This window comes from Botryllus schlosseri, chromosome 13 (assembly GCF_051294905.1).
Source record: "Botryllus schlosseri isolate E-star chromosome 13, Bs_hap1, whole genome shotgun sequence".
Classification (NCBI taxonomy): Eukaryota; Metazoa; Chordata; class Ascidiacea; order Stolidobranchia; family Styelidae; genus Botryllus; species Botryllus schlosseri.
The window spans coordinates 10,417,211-10,434,136 of record NC_137248.1 but is presented as its reverse complement, the minus strand read 5'-3'; the positions used below and the strand labels follow the sequence as shown (position 1 = coordinate 10,434,136).

Sequence of the window (16,926 nt, the reverse complement as noted above, 5' to 3'; positions counted from 1 at the left end):
ACGCAGTAGCAGTTTTAAAGTACACGACAACCACTTTCGTGAAACGCGGAATCATATACTTCACTGAAACGAATTATGATAAATTATAACATTAAAATTTGATATTCTTCATGTTACGAATTCAAAGGTATTGTGCGAAATATAAATGTCACGAAGCCCGTGTAGCAGTCTGGAATACCTGACAGTATTGCGTCTTTACAATGTCAATTACAGGGAACATAATGGTTTAACACTACTAGATCCAGGTTATTGATTGATATATTTACAATATAGCATTGTACGTACATTGTCTGTCTTGAATGGATGAAAATAATAAAACGGCTGATTATGATTATTACTTTTTCGAAATCCAATCCTTTAAAACAGACAACTATGCATTATGCAAACAGACAACTAGTCAACTACTAGCCAGCCTTCGGGATTACCGGACCACAACCTAACATCGACCTCGCCATCCGTCACATGCCACCTCATTTTGTCGCTTGCGTCTTATATTCTCTGCAGTACTTTTCATTCAGTGTGCATGCCTCTTCTTTAATTCGCCTAGGCCAAGGTGCGTGTCTGATCTTAAAGACTACTCCAAGTTGTTTCGACACCCTCCTATCTTTTCATTGTATCACAGTTTTGTGGTGTTTTGAAACGATGAAAATACTAATAAAACTGATTGATTGACTGATTGAAAGACATACAGGCAGGTATTTAAATCAAACAACAAAATCCTGCTGCATGGAAAGACAACCGATCGTAATTCGAATATATTGATATCTTAAAATAAAATAAAATAAACAATTATCAGATCAGTTTCTTAATCTAAGATCATAATTATTACCCATTGCTCTCTCTTGGTTTGGTACTATATTGATATTGATTTAGCAAAGTGTATGAGTCAGCCAATCGTTCATATTGTTATCAATTAAAAACACAACAATATTGCGGAATGATGTAAAGAGAGTAGGGTGTTGCGATAACTTGGGTTAGTCTTTTAATCAGACCATTGATCAATGTGGCAATATCTGACTTCTGTCGGTAGGCGAACTCAATATGTCAGATCGCAGTCCGGGAATTTCGAGGGCTGCTTGTCTCGTATGAGGTTTTTTTGACGCTAGAAATGTGTTATAATTGTTAGAAAAATACCATTAATTACCATCAATAACTGGCGAGCCATGTCGTACGCTTTTCATTGCGAATGAATCAAATATATGGGTGGCTGTAAATTGGCGATGTCAGCGTATACCGGCGATGTTATTATCATACGATTCATACCATTGTCCATTATAATCTGAGACTCTGACGATGTCTCCAATGTTACCAATACCATATATTTTGGGGATGTCATGTTTATGTTAAGGTATAGTGGCGTTAGGTAAGGATGTGTAGGGAGATGTCTCTGAACTAAATAGTGATGATACCGGTGGGCGGCAGAGATACGGATGAGGAACAACGCATGCGATGGAGACGAATCTTTCTTGTATCGCAAACAAATTAGCCATTTTATTCAATTACTTTAACTTGGAAAATATCGCTGCTCACATGTTATATTAGGCAAAACGTACCGAGATTCCAGTAGGGAAAGAGGATATATGGTGAATCTAGCGTTACTGTTTTCAATTGTTGCGGCATTCACTATTTATTGGATTTTGAATTTGGATCAAGCATATGACGTACCGCATGGTACATCATGTTTCATTTATACAGGTTATGGTTTTGGTCCTCGCATAGTCGCATCAACAATCAAAAATGGTTATAATTCCTAAATTCCATGCTACTTTTCGTGGTCCGACCAGTGGGCCGTCAATGCCCAGGTCTGGTCTGCATCGTCATTCATTATAACTTTCAGAACACCACAAGATTCCGATATTTGAAATAATCAAACGCCACCTTGGCCTATATACACACACAGTGACAAAAGAATATGTAATAAGAGGCATGCACATGAATGAAAGTGGCATGTGTTCGACTGTTCGTATGCTTTAGCCTGTTGCGGTTATAGTATATAGCACTACACACAAACTAGTGTCATTTAAGTAGGATATGCATGGATATTTTCTTGAATGTGGATTAGGGTTGTTAAAAAATGAAATAAACAGTAATATTTTAAATAAAATCTCAAAATTTTCAAACTCTGACAGCTACACTTCTACTAGTCAAATTACATCAAATTTGGTGTACAACATTCCAACAATGTTAGCTAATAGCTGCAAAAATCTCAAAAAAGGTTATTTTTGAACTACGGTACTCTAATGTGGACTCTGTTACATAAGATTCAGATGCTGATCGACTGTTTGTTTTAGATGCTACATTAATCCTTGGTGACTGTTATCACACTTTGATTGGAATCTGTTTAAAAATGAATGACACCGATACCAATCTGGTTAATAACAGCACACATGTGCCAGGCAACAGTGACACGGGACTTGCAGACATCTTTGTGAACAATAAAGGGATGATGAAGAGGGCTTTATATGTTACAATTGCGGTCACAGCTATTGTTATGCTGTATTTTGTCTTGCGTTTCGTCAAAGCAAGAAGGAAGAAGGCTAGGCGATACGGTCGGTTAATCGATCCTCATGAAAGAGTGGAGATGAATGGCCTTGCATCAGATTCGGAAGATGATGTGACGATGTTCGATGCAAGAGCGGCTGCTTCGAAAACTCTCATTAATTGAAACTGCCACAAGTTTTTCTACAAAGATGTTTTGCTATGGTCCACTGCGCGTCAACATAATAGTTGAGACGAAATCAGTTTGACTGCGAGTGTATTGAATCGTCGATATTCAAACTGGTGTATGCAAGGATTGTGTTATCGCCATCAGTATTAAATAAAGCTGTAATCTTGTACATTTTTGTCAAGATATTTTGAAACGAATAATCATCTTCATGTTTTATGAAACAATTGTTCAGTGTGATGTCAGAAATGCATATCCCAGTATAATGAATAATACATTCTTTGTCATAGTGAAATTCTGCTGCCGCGTCACGCATGAAATGTGGTCACTTGGTCAGAGTGCATCTACAGTCGTGTATAGCATAACGAAAAAATTTAAGACCGCAAGTCTAATGTGTTCATTTATACTAAGACTCTGATGCTTTGCGATACTAGAACATGCCGTTGAAATTCAGGTTGAAAATTGGTGCAATGCAGCTTAGGTATAATCCGTCCATTACGGTTGTGTTCACCACACAGTATGTGTCTTGGTGTATTGCAATTGCTTAATTGCGAAAGATTCTCGTTAAACTATTTCCTGACATGTCAACGCAATGTCATTTAGTCAAGGCCAGCTACTTGTATCCATGATGAATACTGATGAAAATTTGAATTGATATGTCAAATTTCCATGGATAATGTTATTGGTAGCGATAACTGAAGTTTGCTGATGGGAAATTGAAATGTATGTAAGAGAAATGAAAAACCTTTTATCTGTCTGTTGTGTAGTTTTGGTTGTAATTTCTTACCTGACTTCAATAGGCATCTAAGTTCATGAATGATGTACTAGTATAATCTTGAGTGAAACATGAGAATTTCCTATCATTCGCATATCTGCAATAAAACCCAGAGCTTATCTTTCACTGGGTACCATTTGTTTTGGTTATGTGATGCAAAGTGGATGGTACTCTCATGCTGTAATTTTCTTGCAGATAATGAATTCATAGTTTGGTTCAATCTTTGCATGACACATTGCCAAATTGTGATTGGATAAACTAACAAATTTGCCAGCTCTATGAAACATTTGGTTTCAAGTGCACGAGGTGAAAACTGTAGACTATGTCGGTGCAATATATTATTTTTAATGTACCATTCTTTTATAGCTGACATTTCTTTTTTCTGACTAATCGATGACCACCAAGACAAGAGTCCTTGCGCCACTTTTTTTTTAACACATTGGCATTTCAAAAGATCTTGGTCATATGATCATATTTCAATAGCAAGTTCCTCAATACTACTCTGAGCTTAGATCCTCTAAATATCTTCTTTGGAATCTTCGCCACAAGCATTTCAATATGCCAGATATAGTGTCATTGCATTGCGCCTGAGTATTTCTTTCTATGGATACGATGCAACGCAAATATATAAGGTGGTGGTGTCCGTTCAATACAGCCTGTTCTATGCCTCTGTACCTATCTATTGAATGTCATTGCTTTGTTGACTGGCATATTTTGTAGGTTCCATCAGTGACGCATTCTGCAGACAGGTATTAAAACCCCACTCGTTTGTCCATCCTAAAGCTGAATACTTACCGGTCAAAGACTGAATTCTGCCATCGTTATATGCTCGGAACTCGGTATTTCTATCATACATATGCCCTGTGTTTAATAACTTCGGCTAGCAGCACAGTATATCGTTTTTCTTTTATGATTCCACAGCTTGATACTTATTTCTCGTACTGTACAAATTGTTAGTGATATTTATGTTATATTATATCTCTAATATATTATTGTGAGTCAAGGGCATCTGTGTTTTTTACGGGTAGTAGGCTTAATGGGCTGTAAAAAATATAAATTTGTCCTGTCACAGGTTATGGTTCATCATTGCAATGTGCATATCGGCATTTAACAGTATTTCTTACCTGTGTCAGCAAAATCAATGAGTGTTATAATTGATTGCAAGGTAGCCATGCTTCTCGAGGATGTATAGTATGGACAGTACCTCCTTTGTGTGTGATAGAAATTCAATGCGGGCTGTGTGTTTCATTGACACCCAAGGGAACTGTAAAATATTGATTAGCTATCCTATGTATCAAAGCCATATTCTACATGTCAAATAATTTTGTGTGAAAATATCTTTATGAAGTGGTGATGGATAAAAAATGGGAAAATAGCCTTTATACTTTTCTCTTCTAATGTCGGATTTGCTTGCTGGTAACGTACCTTATAAAATGCAAAATTGAATCGTTCTATGTTATTGTGATACTAAAATATTTGAGTACCCTAAGGCTGTCACTGACCCACAGATACCGGCCAGTTTGTCGCATGCTTTTGCCTGAATCTAGATAATTTTTGTTTCAACAGATTTATCAAACGTAGCTGTGGTAATCCTGTATCGAAGAACTTTTTAAAGAATCTCCAAGAAGGTAAATCTAGTAGGCTTGCTAACTGCACAATAACTTCGAACACGTTCCGATCTCCGGTTACGTTTTAATTAAGACGCTTCTAATGTTCCATGCAATGAAGGCGGAGTTAAGAACTGTATATTCCTGCTTGCTGGATGATGGAACATGTGAGATCAGTCGATTTTCGTTGTTACTGATAGTAATCCATAATATGATACTATAACTGTTTGTACAAGTACATATTTTTGCTCATGTGTCATTCCGTATAGATGTGCTATTACCTTGTCAAGATCATCCTTTCTTCACGCTCTGTGACGCTGCAAAGCAGCTTCCCCATGGTGAATATTATTCTCTCATTTCGTTAATGTATTTATTGTCTTGACTGAGTGAGTGGCTGTGGGAGAAAACTTGGATGTCTGTGAAGCGACAAAAAAAAGACAGGCTCTATTTAAAGAAACTCTTCTAGAGCTTGCAATACAGTTCTGTCTAGCTCATCTTGCACTATTCAACTCATTTGTTATAGCACCTACGTTTGTATGTATAGTGAGATCTGGTACCATCTAGTTAAATATCTATAGAGGTTTTGATCAGATGTGTCAGTGATGTAGTTATACCTTTTTGAACTCCTCAATTAGGTTTCTCCACTTATCCTAGATTCAGCGTTTGTAACCACATGGTCCACCGACCTTTGAAGCCGTGTTAGTTCCATAGAAGCTGGCTTTTCGATAGCTTTTATTAGCAAGTTTGGATAAAACTATAGGTAACTAACCAACGGATATATATACAGCACCCATCGTCACGCTGGCTTGCCTCCTTGCCTATTTTAATTTACTGCTCAGCAATTTGAAAGCAACGCAATTGCTAATCCTATTGCTGACAACCCAAGCGCTCAAATTGAATGAAGTTGACCGTATTTGAAAGCTACTGTCGCGCTGATTCCGAATATATACATTAAAATTTCATCGGGGCAATGGAACTCTGAAAATCTGCATTGTTCTGAACAATTACATTGTGCTGTGATTGTGTAGAACAATGTCGATTTTCAGACTTTGAAGGCTGTTTCATGGTGGTTCCATTGCACTGATGAAATTTTAATGTATATTTTTGGAATTAGCACGACGTTAGCTTTCAAATAAGATAAACTTCATTTAATTTGAGCGCTCGAGTCATTAGCTATAGGATTAGCAATTATGTTGCCTTCAGATTGCTGAGCCGTAAATGATACTGGGCAAGCAAGCGTGACGAGGGGTGTTGCCTATATATCCGTAGGTTAGTTATGTATAAATCAACACCATCTATATCACGACCCAAAATAGTATCGAATGTAGTCATGAAATAGCACCGAATCGTTGGCCTTGGAAATGCATTCCATAGGCAATTAGCCGATGAATATCTGTGACTCGTTTATTCAAAGTCACTGTTTAAGAAAATCAGCTTACTTTTCAAATCTTTTTCTTCTTTGAGGAGCGAGTTCCTGAGTCCGAGTGACTCGATTCTGAATCATGTCGAGTATTCGTGTATTACTTATTATGACATCGTAGCAGTATGAATTATTTGAAAAGATCAGACATGTAGCTTTCAAGCAACCCTAAAGAACAAAATGTCAGTTCTTCTTGTTGAACATAATTGAGTATTTCTTAGACATACAATAACCTATATTACATTGCGCTGCGTGAAAATTCGGCTGGTTGTTCACGACTTTACAAACATGTCATTTCCACTATGTACGTAGTATGGTGGTTCAAAAATTACTATTTTTCTGGATTCCGGGGATTCACTGCTTAGATTGGTAGGTTGCCTAGAAAAAAACGCTGCACACCAAATTTGGCTTGATTCCAAACGATAAACATCAATGCAGAGCCAATTGAAATTTTTGAATTTATATTAAAACAATTTTCAAAATTTGTTATTAACCCCATAAAATTCTTTGGTTGCCCAAAAGAACAATGCATACCGGTAACAATTTTTGCTCAATTCCAACCAGTAGAGGCGAAGTTATTGCAGTTGAAACTTTAAAATTCGCAAAAATAGCGTTGACAGAGGGAAAACCCAGAATCAGTAATGAAAAGCTCAACTAACTTCGCTTCTACTTGTTGGAATTGCTTTAAATATATTTCAATTGGCTCATTTTGAACTTACAGGACGTTTGATAATGACATCGGTGATCCGAGTGAAACGCAAACGAGACTGCGAACCCGCCGAGGCTCTGCTGCTGGCCAGAAAAAAATGGAAGGGCGACCAGGACACGTCCACGCCTTCTCTGAGACTAGCCGACGTGATTGGCTTCGACGAGAAAGTGTTTCATTACGCGGCGACCGTAGAGTCGGGAATAGCTCACTCCGAGGACGTAGTCGCGGACAAAGTAAAGGAAGCGATGCAGGTACGTGAGGAACGTAAAAAGCTGATGAGAGAAGGACTCAAAAAAAGAAAACTGCCGATGCCGTGTTCTAAATTGCCGAAACTGAAGCAGCTGAAAGACGCGACGATCACCGCCTGCCAAACCGTCTTTCAAGACAAGTGCCTTAAATTGTCTTCCGATAAAAAACTCGATGTGAAGCGCGCAAAATCTCCGGACGCGTCGGGAATCGGAAACTGCGGCACGTGCGTCACCTACCACAACGACGATCACGTGCCTAAAATGTACCGTGAGCGTGCCGCCCCTGACGAAATTTTGTGTAACGACACCAAGATGGTGCGGGAAAGGGTGGACCCGCCAGCGTCGTCGGCGAAAGACTCTGATTTCGTGTACGACTTGTATTATTGCCGCAACGTCAACTGGGATTTATCGGAACTGCTCAGGGTTCAGCCTTACGCGTGAGTATCAATTTCCGTATTATGGTGCCGTGCAACGGACTCTTGAAAACTGATCTCCTACTAGCCTCCAGTGCCGGCCAGTAACGAAGTATTTCTACTTTTCCGGCGTGCTCAAATAGGTTTTTCTATCTTACACTACATATCCGCGTAGTTATATTTTGTGACTATTCACACTTCTGCTATTTTTCTGGCAAAGGTACTTGGTTTTTACAGTTTGGATTTTGTGAAAGACACTAATGAAGTCCTTATACACTTTTCCGGAGCAGGGAACTGGGTTTTGCCTGTTCGGGGACTTGGGGGGGGGGGGGGTGAGTTGTTCGACCACTTTAGCTTGTACTTTTTTTTCTGGAAAAGTTAGTCGACTTACTTTAATCACTGTGGATTTTGTGGTGGTCAGTAACAAAGTATTTCTAATTTTCTAGAGTACTCAATATGGTTTTGTGTACTTGCACCGCTTGCTCAAAGTTGTTATGTTTACCTATTCACTTCTACTTTTTTGGCAAAGCTGCTTAATTTTTACACTTCTGTAATGTCCAGGCAAAATGGCCCCTGTGTCAAGTTGCTGAACGTACCTTTGAAGATTGTACCTATTTGTTGTGTCATTAGTAGGGCGATTATTTTTTGACCTAAACGACGTAAGATTTTGCGCTAAAAAATTCAAATTTTGACATTAGTCAACTTAATTTTTGCACTCAAGTATTTAAATTAGGCATTGTTGCACGCAACATTGGAATTGTAGTACTTTTCCACAGTTTGGTTGGAACTGAATGTCCATACGCAGTAGCTTGGCAAGAATAAAGAAAAACGTTCAACAGAAGCAGTAGTTTGCTGGCAGCTTTAAAAATCGATGCAGCTCGAGTGTCAGTAACACACCTGTTGTTTAATACCGACAATGGCGACAAGCCAAAAATACTGTCTACATCGACCTTTTTAGACCGCAACCCAATTCTGAGTTTTTTCAACATCTCGCAGTCCGCCCAAATGTTGAGAACCAATGTCCACGACGCAGTCAAGTTTCAGATTCAGGGAGATATCGGTGTGAGCTTGGAAAAACTTCGCACCTACTAACAATTTTACTCGTTTTTAGGTGTGTTGATCATCACGCCATGTTAACCTATCTGTATTATTCGATGGTTTATGATTCACAATGACTAGAGTCACCAATAAACAATGGGTCATCTACAACTACAGTAAGCCTGTGAAGTAGGCTACAAGGTGTAACATGTCAAATGAAAAGTTGATCGACAGTGCAACCGCTACGACACCATCAAAATGCAGTGTGCAAATAAATTTTGACTTAGTAAACAATTTTGACATTTTTTTGACCTAATGCTACAATCTTGTCAAAATTTTGACTTTTTTGCAATGTCAAAAAATAATCGCCCTAGTCATTAGTTATTTTGTGTTAGTCGCGAAGATGCACCCCTAAATTTGGACAATGCTCAGCCACATTCGATTGACAGCTGAGAGTATGCGACCCATCTACCGAATCTGCTGAAACTGCTTTCTTTGAGTACTTTTCCCATCTTCATTTCTACTGTTACTTGTGTTGGCATGCGTTGGATCAATTTCATCATATGGTGGCACTATCTGTTTTTAGGTACTCTGAAAGCGAACTGTTTGATTTTTCCGAATCGGAAGAAGAATATTATGAAGATGATGACGATAGTAATGACGAGTCAAATTGGCGAAACGATTATCCGGACGATGAAACTACGGACACTTCCTCGGACAGGTAGGGAGATGTCTATTTAATAGGATGATGTTGAAATGGCAAATTACCGCTTTGTGATGGCAGTGTCATAGAAGTCGCAGGCGTGCCGATGTGACACACCCGTTTAATGACATCATTTGATAAATAGTACTACTTACCCAGTTACGCTTCGGTGGTAATTTGTCACACTTGTGATTAGCAATTGAAATTGGATACTGACCTCAATCCTAATCCTAACCCTATTAAATATTAAACTGTTCCACATAAAAAATGTATGGCAGGCAACGATCGTTTATGCTGATAATTATGATATTCATCTATTTTGTGCAAGGTTGATTACAGTGATGAGGACTAAATCGAACTGAGATCTAAACAAATGTAGTAACTACCTTCCATTGTGTTCTTATGCTTGCAGACGGTTGGAGAATTATCTAATGGAGGCACCTTGGCATAGTATATTATTACTGTAGAAAGAATAAAGTTAGGTTTGGGATAACATAGAGATAAATGTCTGTTTTCAAAGTAGATTGACTTACTTTGTGCGTAAATAAAATGTAATTAATACTAATATAACAATATAAACGTTATGTTACCATATTAGGTTGAGATAGTATAACATTGGCTATTAGATGTAAAGTATAAGATTGATTGATAAATCCATATAAACGAAGGTTGATGGTGCGATGCTGCAATATGCAGAGGTCAATGTGCGAGTTGTGTTTATAATTAGCAATCAGCATATGCATATCTCTCCGTTCATGTGACGGAAACAGAAAGTGTCGGCTTCAGTATTTACAGCTATTGTATAAAATCCCATGCGCGTGATACAGCCAGTGCTGAGAGCTGAGTGAATTTAGTTTCCAAGCTTTGCACTTAGCATGGTAGCATGAAATCTGTCAAAAAGATATAACTTTTTTGATCACGTCTTTCAAAGTCTTGCTGAAATGACGTGCAGCTATCCTCATGGAATATTAATGTCGCCGACTGCGTGAATTATCTCCATCAAGACGGCGTGTGTACGCGATGTCAGCATTTATGCATTATTGATAACATGGCTCATGCGGTATTACGCAAGTACTCTGATTAAATATTGTGAGCCCGGCACTTATAGGCAGATGCATAATGAATGGTGTTCATAAATTTTGCGATCCGATAATGATGTGGATTTTTTAATATTCATTTTCGGATTGCAGGGCCTGTGATGTATTGTTTTGACGCGCCTCGGCACGTTTCAGGGTCAGGCTGCCAAGGAAATTCCATTATCGTGAATAATTAAAGGAGATCGTCTGTCTCTTTCAGACAGTTCGAATACTCAAATGCTTATCAAATTCCCCAGGCATTAGCACCTACTTTCTTCATCGTAATTATGTCTGCGGTGATTGAAGGCAAACAATGTAATTGATCAGGGGGCTGTCAGGGGAATGCTAACGTTCTGTAACACCTGTGGAATTTATTTTACGATAATAATGCGATCAATGGTTATTGGTTAGTAAAGCCTTAGATCTGTTTTGTTCGACTGATGTAGTTTACAGTGTACAACTGCACAACTGCTAAAAGATATTAACCCGATAGTGTTGACTGTTGAGTGTAGGGCTGGGCAAAATCGAGTACCTTAGTGATTCGATTCTGAATCATGTATTACGCTTCGAGTCGAGTATTCGAGTATCACTCATTATGACGTCACAACGCAATGTAATATGTCAAAGTTCAAATTTGCACCTTTTATGGCACCACAAAGAACAAAATGCCTGTTATCCGTCACATTAAAGATACCTTGGTATTTTGTCGGCCATGCCGATTTCATTGCGCTTGTTAACAATGTTGTTAGATGATCATAACTTCGGAAATGTGTTATTTCCTGTAACGTTCGTAGATTTGTACTATATCTGGTATGTTGCGAGACGGCCAATCAAGGTTTCAGTGGAAAATAGTATCAAAACTATAATTCTCGGAAGTAAATTAACCTTCAGTTGCGAGGAGCGTATAATTTGAGTACTCGAAAAAATCTTCTTTTACTACTCTACTCGAATCATGAAAATTAATACTCGATTCAGATTCGAGTACTCGAATCATTGTGCCCAGCCCTAGTTGAGTGTTGTGATCCGTTTTCTTTCTCTCGAAAATCTCAACACCCATATGCGCCGAACCTCGGTCTCCAAGACATTTTTTTAGGTATGCGGCATAGCCTACCTAGAATTCCGTTTGGCATGTATCGGCATAAACGTAAATTGTGCTATTTTGAACAAATCGCTGACGCTAATATTCATTTGCAATTCAATACGGCGGATTATCAGTGTTGTGCACGAGAAGCGTGTAGCCAATTAGCGAGATTCGTCTGTGCACAATGTAACCTGTAATGCCGACCCATCTCCCAGTGAGATGATCGCAAAATTAGGTCATTGATTGGCACGCGTTCGGCAATCGTCGCTGGCCTGATTTATCGCGTCTCCTAACAAGAGTAGTTCCGTTGGCGTGAAGAATCGCATCTGCAATAAGCCCGGTGCGCAATATACCATCGCTGGCCTACACAATCACATCTGCAATAAGCCTGATGCGAAAGATGTCATCGCTGGCCTAACTGTCGTGTCTCGGGCCTAGCATTCTTTGGCTCCTCTCTTTTTTTTTCGCGTCACAATCTCAAAACTAGATCACAACGCAAAATTCGAGGCAAATTTTTGTGGGGTTCCAGGACCATGAGCAGAATAAAACTTAAATTTTCACAATCATTACAGCAGCAGCTTTCCATTGATACCCGTTTTATCGAATTTATCCCTCGGCAAGCCGATCAAAAGTGGCCGCGAAGTTCTCTTTGACCAAATGGAAAGTGTGACAACTGTGACATAGACCAATTTGAGATTTGCTTGTGTTCACACCATATAGGGGTTTATGCTTCACAACTAGTAGACCAGGGTTGGCCTACCCGTGGCTCTCGAAGGTTTTGAGTGGCCCGCACGGATATTCCCGATACCAGTTATATTATCAACGAATGAATCGCCGACACCGTTTGTTTTGAACTTGCAAGGTCATCCAAAAGTTTGAATAGCCCAACCACGAAACTATCATGTTCATGACTAAAAAAGCAACGAATGTGACCCACAATAGGCTACATGCAATATATGCGCGTTGCGGTATTATTGATCGAATTCATTCATTAACTTGGAAATATTTTCGTGCTTCGTGGATATAAGATTAATGTGCACTGATTCTCCATGGAAAAAGTTGAAAAATAATCGCCCTCGTGATAACTGTAGCCATAGGCGCCGAACCTGGGTATGCAAGGTATGCCAGGCATACCGAGACATTTTTTTAGGTATGCGGCATACCTAGAATTCGAGTGCTGCCGCTTATGTGAGCGAGGTAAGCCGTTGCGCGTGGTCAATTACCGACTAGCGCGTTGCCAATTAGCGAGATTTGTCTGTGTACTGTACAATGTAACGCGACGAGATCTCCCGCTGAGATGATCGCGAAATTATGTCATTGATTGCCGTGCGCTCGGCAATCATCGCTTGGGACGCTTGCCTGATTCATCGCGTCTCCAACAAGCCTAGGTTCACTCGCTTGAGCATTATGAACAATCACATCAGCAGTAGGCCCGGTGCGAACTGTAACATCGCTGCCTGCACTATCGCATCTGCATTGGCGCACACGATATATCGCTTGCCTACACAATCGCATCTGCAACAGGCCTGGTACGAAAGATATCATCGCTGGCCAGCTATCGCGTCTAGAGCCAAGCAGCCAAGCATGCGTTGGCTCCCGGGTCATATTATGTCAGTTGCTCCAGGCCATATTCCCACCACGAAAAGGGAAGATGCTTTCAGATGAAACAATTGAAAAAGTTGTGAAGTTTTTTGAAAACAACGAACACAGCAGGTTGATGCCAGGGATGAAAGACCGAGTTAGCATTAAAAAGAATGTCTATAAACAACACTGAAAGTCTAAAGAAGTTTGGAAGATATATCATCAAAGATAAATATATCTGATATGTGCATAGTTAATATCTCGCCATAATATGAAAACTACCAACCCGCAGGACATTGTTATGGTTCATTTCATTGTTTAGTGCTGATCGTTGCCCAAATGTATTGTGTAGAACACATAAAATGTTGCATCTTATCATTGCGTTAGTTGTGAATTCTGATTCATTTTTGAAGTACTGTGTGTGCACCTCAAACTGTGTAGCAAATTTTTATCCAATTTTTAAAAATATCTCCAAAATTATTTCCAGCATAATTTATGTCAGCATTTATCTGATCTGAGTTATACTGATCAATTGGTACTGTATAAAGAATAAAAGTAAAATTAGTTGTTTCACAGAGTTTGTGTCATGTTCAGAAAGGTGAGATTTTTAATTAAAACATGTTATTTGTCAGGTTAGTTTCATGGCACTCTTATGGTATGTAATGATTCTATATCCAGGAATGTTATTGTTGATTTTGAAAGTCCTTGTCAAGAGCTTTCCAATGACACCTTACACTTAATGACATCACCTCTTAGCCAAAAGATATTTGCAATTAAAAATGACGTCACGCGTGAGCGATTTCTGAAGACATGAGCAGAATCACGGGGTTAAAGGTCAGGCTATGCAACCCCAGGTGTCAAAGAAGGGGGTAAAGTATCAAGTAGGATGTAAATGAACAAGTGCGAGAGTGTCACCCTCAACAACCCTAATTTGACTAAAATATAGCAAATTTCAAATATATGTGTAAATTTCTGACATTTTTTCCGCTTGAGCAATCACAAAACCAGCAATTTTTGAACGGCCTCATTTTCGGTTGTACTTGACCGATTTTCATAAAATTTGTTTTTCTGAAATCAGAAAGAAAAGTTTTCTAAGCATACCAATTTTCATGAAAATCTGAGATGGTGGGGGTACATTTTGCAATTTTTCTGGAGCACCTGAAATGAACTGACCCTCCCATCTCTCGAGCCTAGCATGCGTTGGCTCCAATCTTTCGATGGTTTGGTGACAATGCAGTTAGGTGTTTGTTGGTTAGCGATTGTAATTAAAGAGCGACAACGCTGAACTGAATGACATCCAATGTCCGCAGACATGTGCGATTGTGAGTGCGCCGACCATGCGTAAGTGAATTCCGCTAATACCTAAACATAACCATCAGAAGATGTGTGTCAACTGTTAGGACTTGAGTTGTGAAAGACGAGAAAGGTTTGAACCACCTGAAATCGGTGCCATTATAGAACAGATTCCATAACAACTCGGACATTTTGCCTCGCGCAAATCGTCGCCGAGGTTACGTAATACGCGGTGATAAGCGGCGTATTTAATTGTTTGCGAGCGATCAGGGACTCGCTAATTGACAGCACTTCCGGACTAGTTGGCAAGCTTATACGCGCAAGTTTGTTAACACGAAGATATTGCATAATCGGCATTTATGCATGCACTTAATGAATTGATGCTAATTTAACCCTAATTTTCAATTCCGTCAGATCATGACGTCATCGAACTCGCATACCTAAGGAAAAATAGCGTGCGGCGCCTATGACTGTGGGATCTGAGTATCTCTGGTTAGATAATTCAATAAGCGACCTCTCTCTCACACACAGCGACTCCACAGACCGGGAGATTGCACAAGAGGAAGACGAGGAAGAAGAGGACGATGATCTCGGAAACCAGGATAATAACGACGACCTTTGCCAGTTTGGCATGGAGGAAATGGCCGCCCTCAATATTAACGAGGATATCGAGGTGGAAGCGTATCTGGATCCGGGAGCGGGCAACGATGATGCCGGCGGTGGCGATGACCGTTATTAGAATGCTATTTCCGTTTCGACTTTATTTTTGTAAACTATGCTGAATAAACCGCGTCAATCATGACTGACTGTTTTGTGGTAAGCGTAGACGGCGTTGGAATAATAAGATGTTGAGAAAGCGATGATATTACAACATTCTAACTCGTGGGTCCCATTTGGCATTCACAGCCGCACGAGCCCATGGGGTTTACTAAGCCAGTCTCGGAGGTTCGCTGGATATCAAGATGCACACAAGACTAGTACAGCAGAAGTAAATATTATTCAATCTTTTTGTTTTGAATGAAAATCATGTTCTACTGGTTTTGTTCTTTTAACACTGATGTTGGTGCACAGTTCCTTTTGTACACCAAAATTATATAGTGGTGTCTGGTGTGGTAGATTTTAGTTTTCGTGGCCTGCGAGAATGTTGGGTTCGCCGTTTCGCCAGGTAAGTGAAGTAGCGGAGTAACCCCGTTTCGTTTACATTACCTGTGCTGTTTGGTAACTTTAGATGCCAAAGTGCTTGCTTCTAAATTCCGTACGGCAGACAGCAATTATTTGATTCATTGGTATCATTGCCGTTGATGAAATATTCATGTCGACCTCGCGATATGTAGCTCTTGTATCACGGTAACTGAATGCAGTGCACAGCGCAGATCGCAATTTTGAATCGTGCTTGTTAGTGGCACTGGTAACCCAGTAAAGTCGTTTTGCGTCAGTCGTAGGCCTACTATATACAATATTTAACACATTTTGTGCGCACCTTAAATTGTTAGGGTAAAATGGGCAGCCGGGCAATATCAACACCATCAACCACCACCGGCCCGAAATGTACCTCAATTTGATCGTATCGAGCCAAAATTTGGGCAGAGCGAAAGTGACGTCTTTTTCGGTCGGCAGATTCACTGTTGGAGAAACTTACGCGTCCCTAGATAGCGCAGACTGACCGGTAGATTGCATTTATCATCCACACCCAGAAAGTATATCGCGCATTGACAAAGTGTGAAGGCCCCGGCCCATATATCTAGAGGGTTACCATACGTCCTCTTTTTTGAAAGTGTCCTCGGAGGACGCCTAAATGCCCTCTTTTTTTAGAATTTTGATTAAATGTACAAGGAAATTCGACTGAGATATAGGAAATCAGAGACCAATTGACGGTCCGACGGGTTTTCGGGACTTCAACCAGAAAACTGACTCTTTTTTAGTCAACCAACGGAAAATCTGATAGAAAGCCAGTAATTCGGGATTTGAGCCGGAAAGATGATATTTTTTTAGTCAACCGACCACAATGTCGGAACAATTTACGATTTTTCAGGATTTTACCCCAGTATTGTAAGTCTGAAAATTTGGAAAAAGTGTCCTCTTTCAGATTTCCAAAATACCATATATATATGAATCAATGAATGAGGCAATCACCAGCGATTGACTACGAAATTTTCTCTCGTCAAGCTATGTTAGGCCTACCGATATGATAAAGATGTCAGGTAGCTTCTTTTGGTAACTGAACCAAATCAACACAATCCTAAATGATTTTCATGGAACGCATTTGAAATTTCACGCGCCAAGCATCCAAACAACATTGAATTACGATGATGAAGCG

The 16,926-nt window shown here is 39.6% G+C and overlaps 1 protein-coding gene across 2 annotated transcripts; it reads left to right on the top strand.

Moving 5' to 3' along the window:
• Positions 1-2,665: 2,665 nt before the first annotated feature.
• LOC145454480 (putative RNA polymerase II nuclear localization protein SLC7A6OS) lies at positions 2,666-15,411 on the top strand. Of its 2 annotated transcripts, XM_080332477.1 has the most exons (5): positions 2,666-5,068; positions 5,142-5,214; positions 7,189-7,861; positions 9,462-9,596; positions 15,141-15,411. In XM_080332477.1, the coding sequence occupies exons 3-5, from the start codon at positions 7,200-7,202 to the stop codon at positions 15,346-15,348; spliced, it is 1,005 nt and encodes a 334-aa protein (XP_080188603.1). In that variant the 5' UTR covers positions 2,666-5,068; positions 5,142-5,214; positions 7,189-7,199; the 3' UTR covers positions 15,349-15,411. The 2 variants fall into 2 exon arrangements, with proteins under 2 accessions (XP_080188603.1, XP_080188604.1); XM_080332478.1 differs by lacking the exon at positions 5,142-5,214.
• The last annotated feature ends 1,515 nt before the right edge of the window (positions 15,412-16,926 follow it).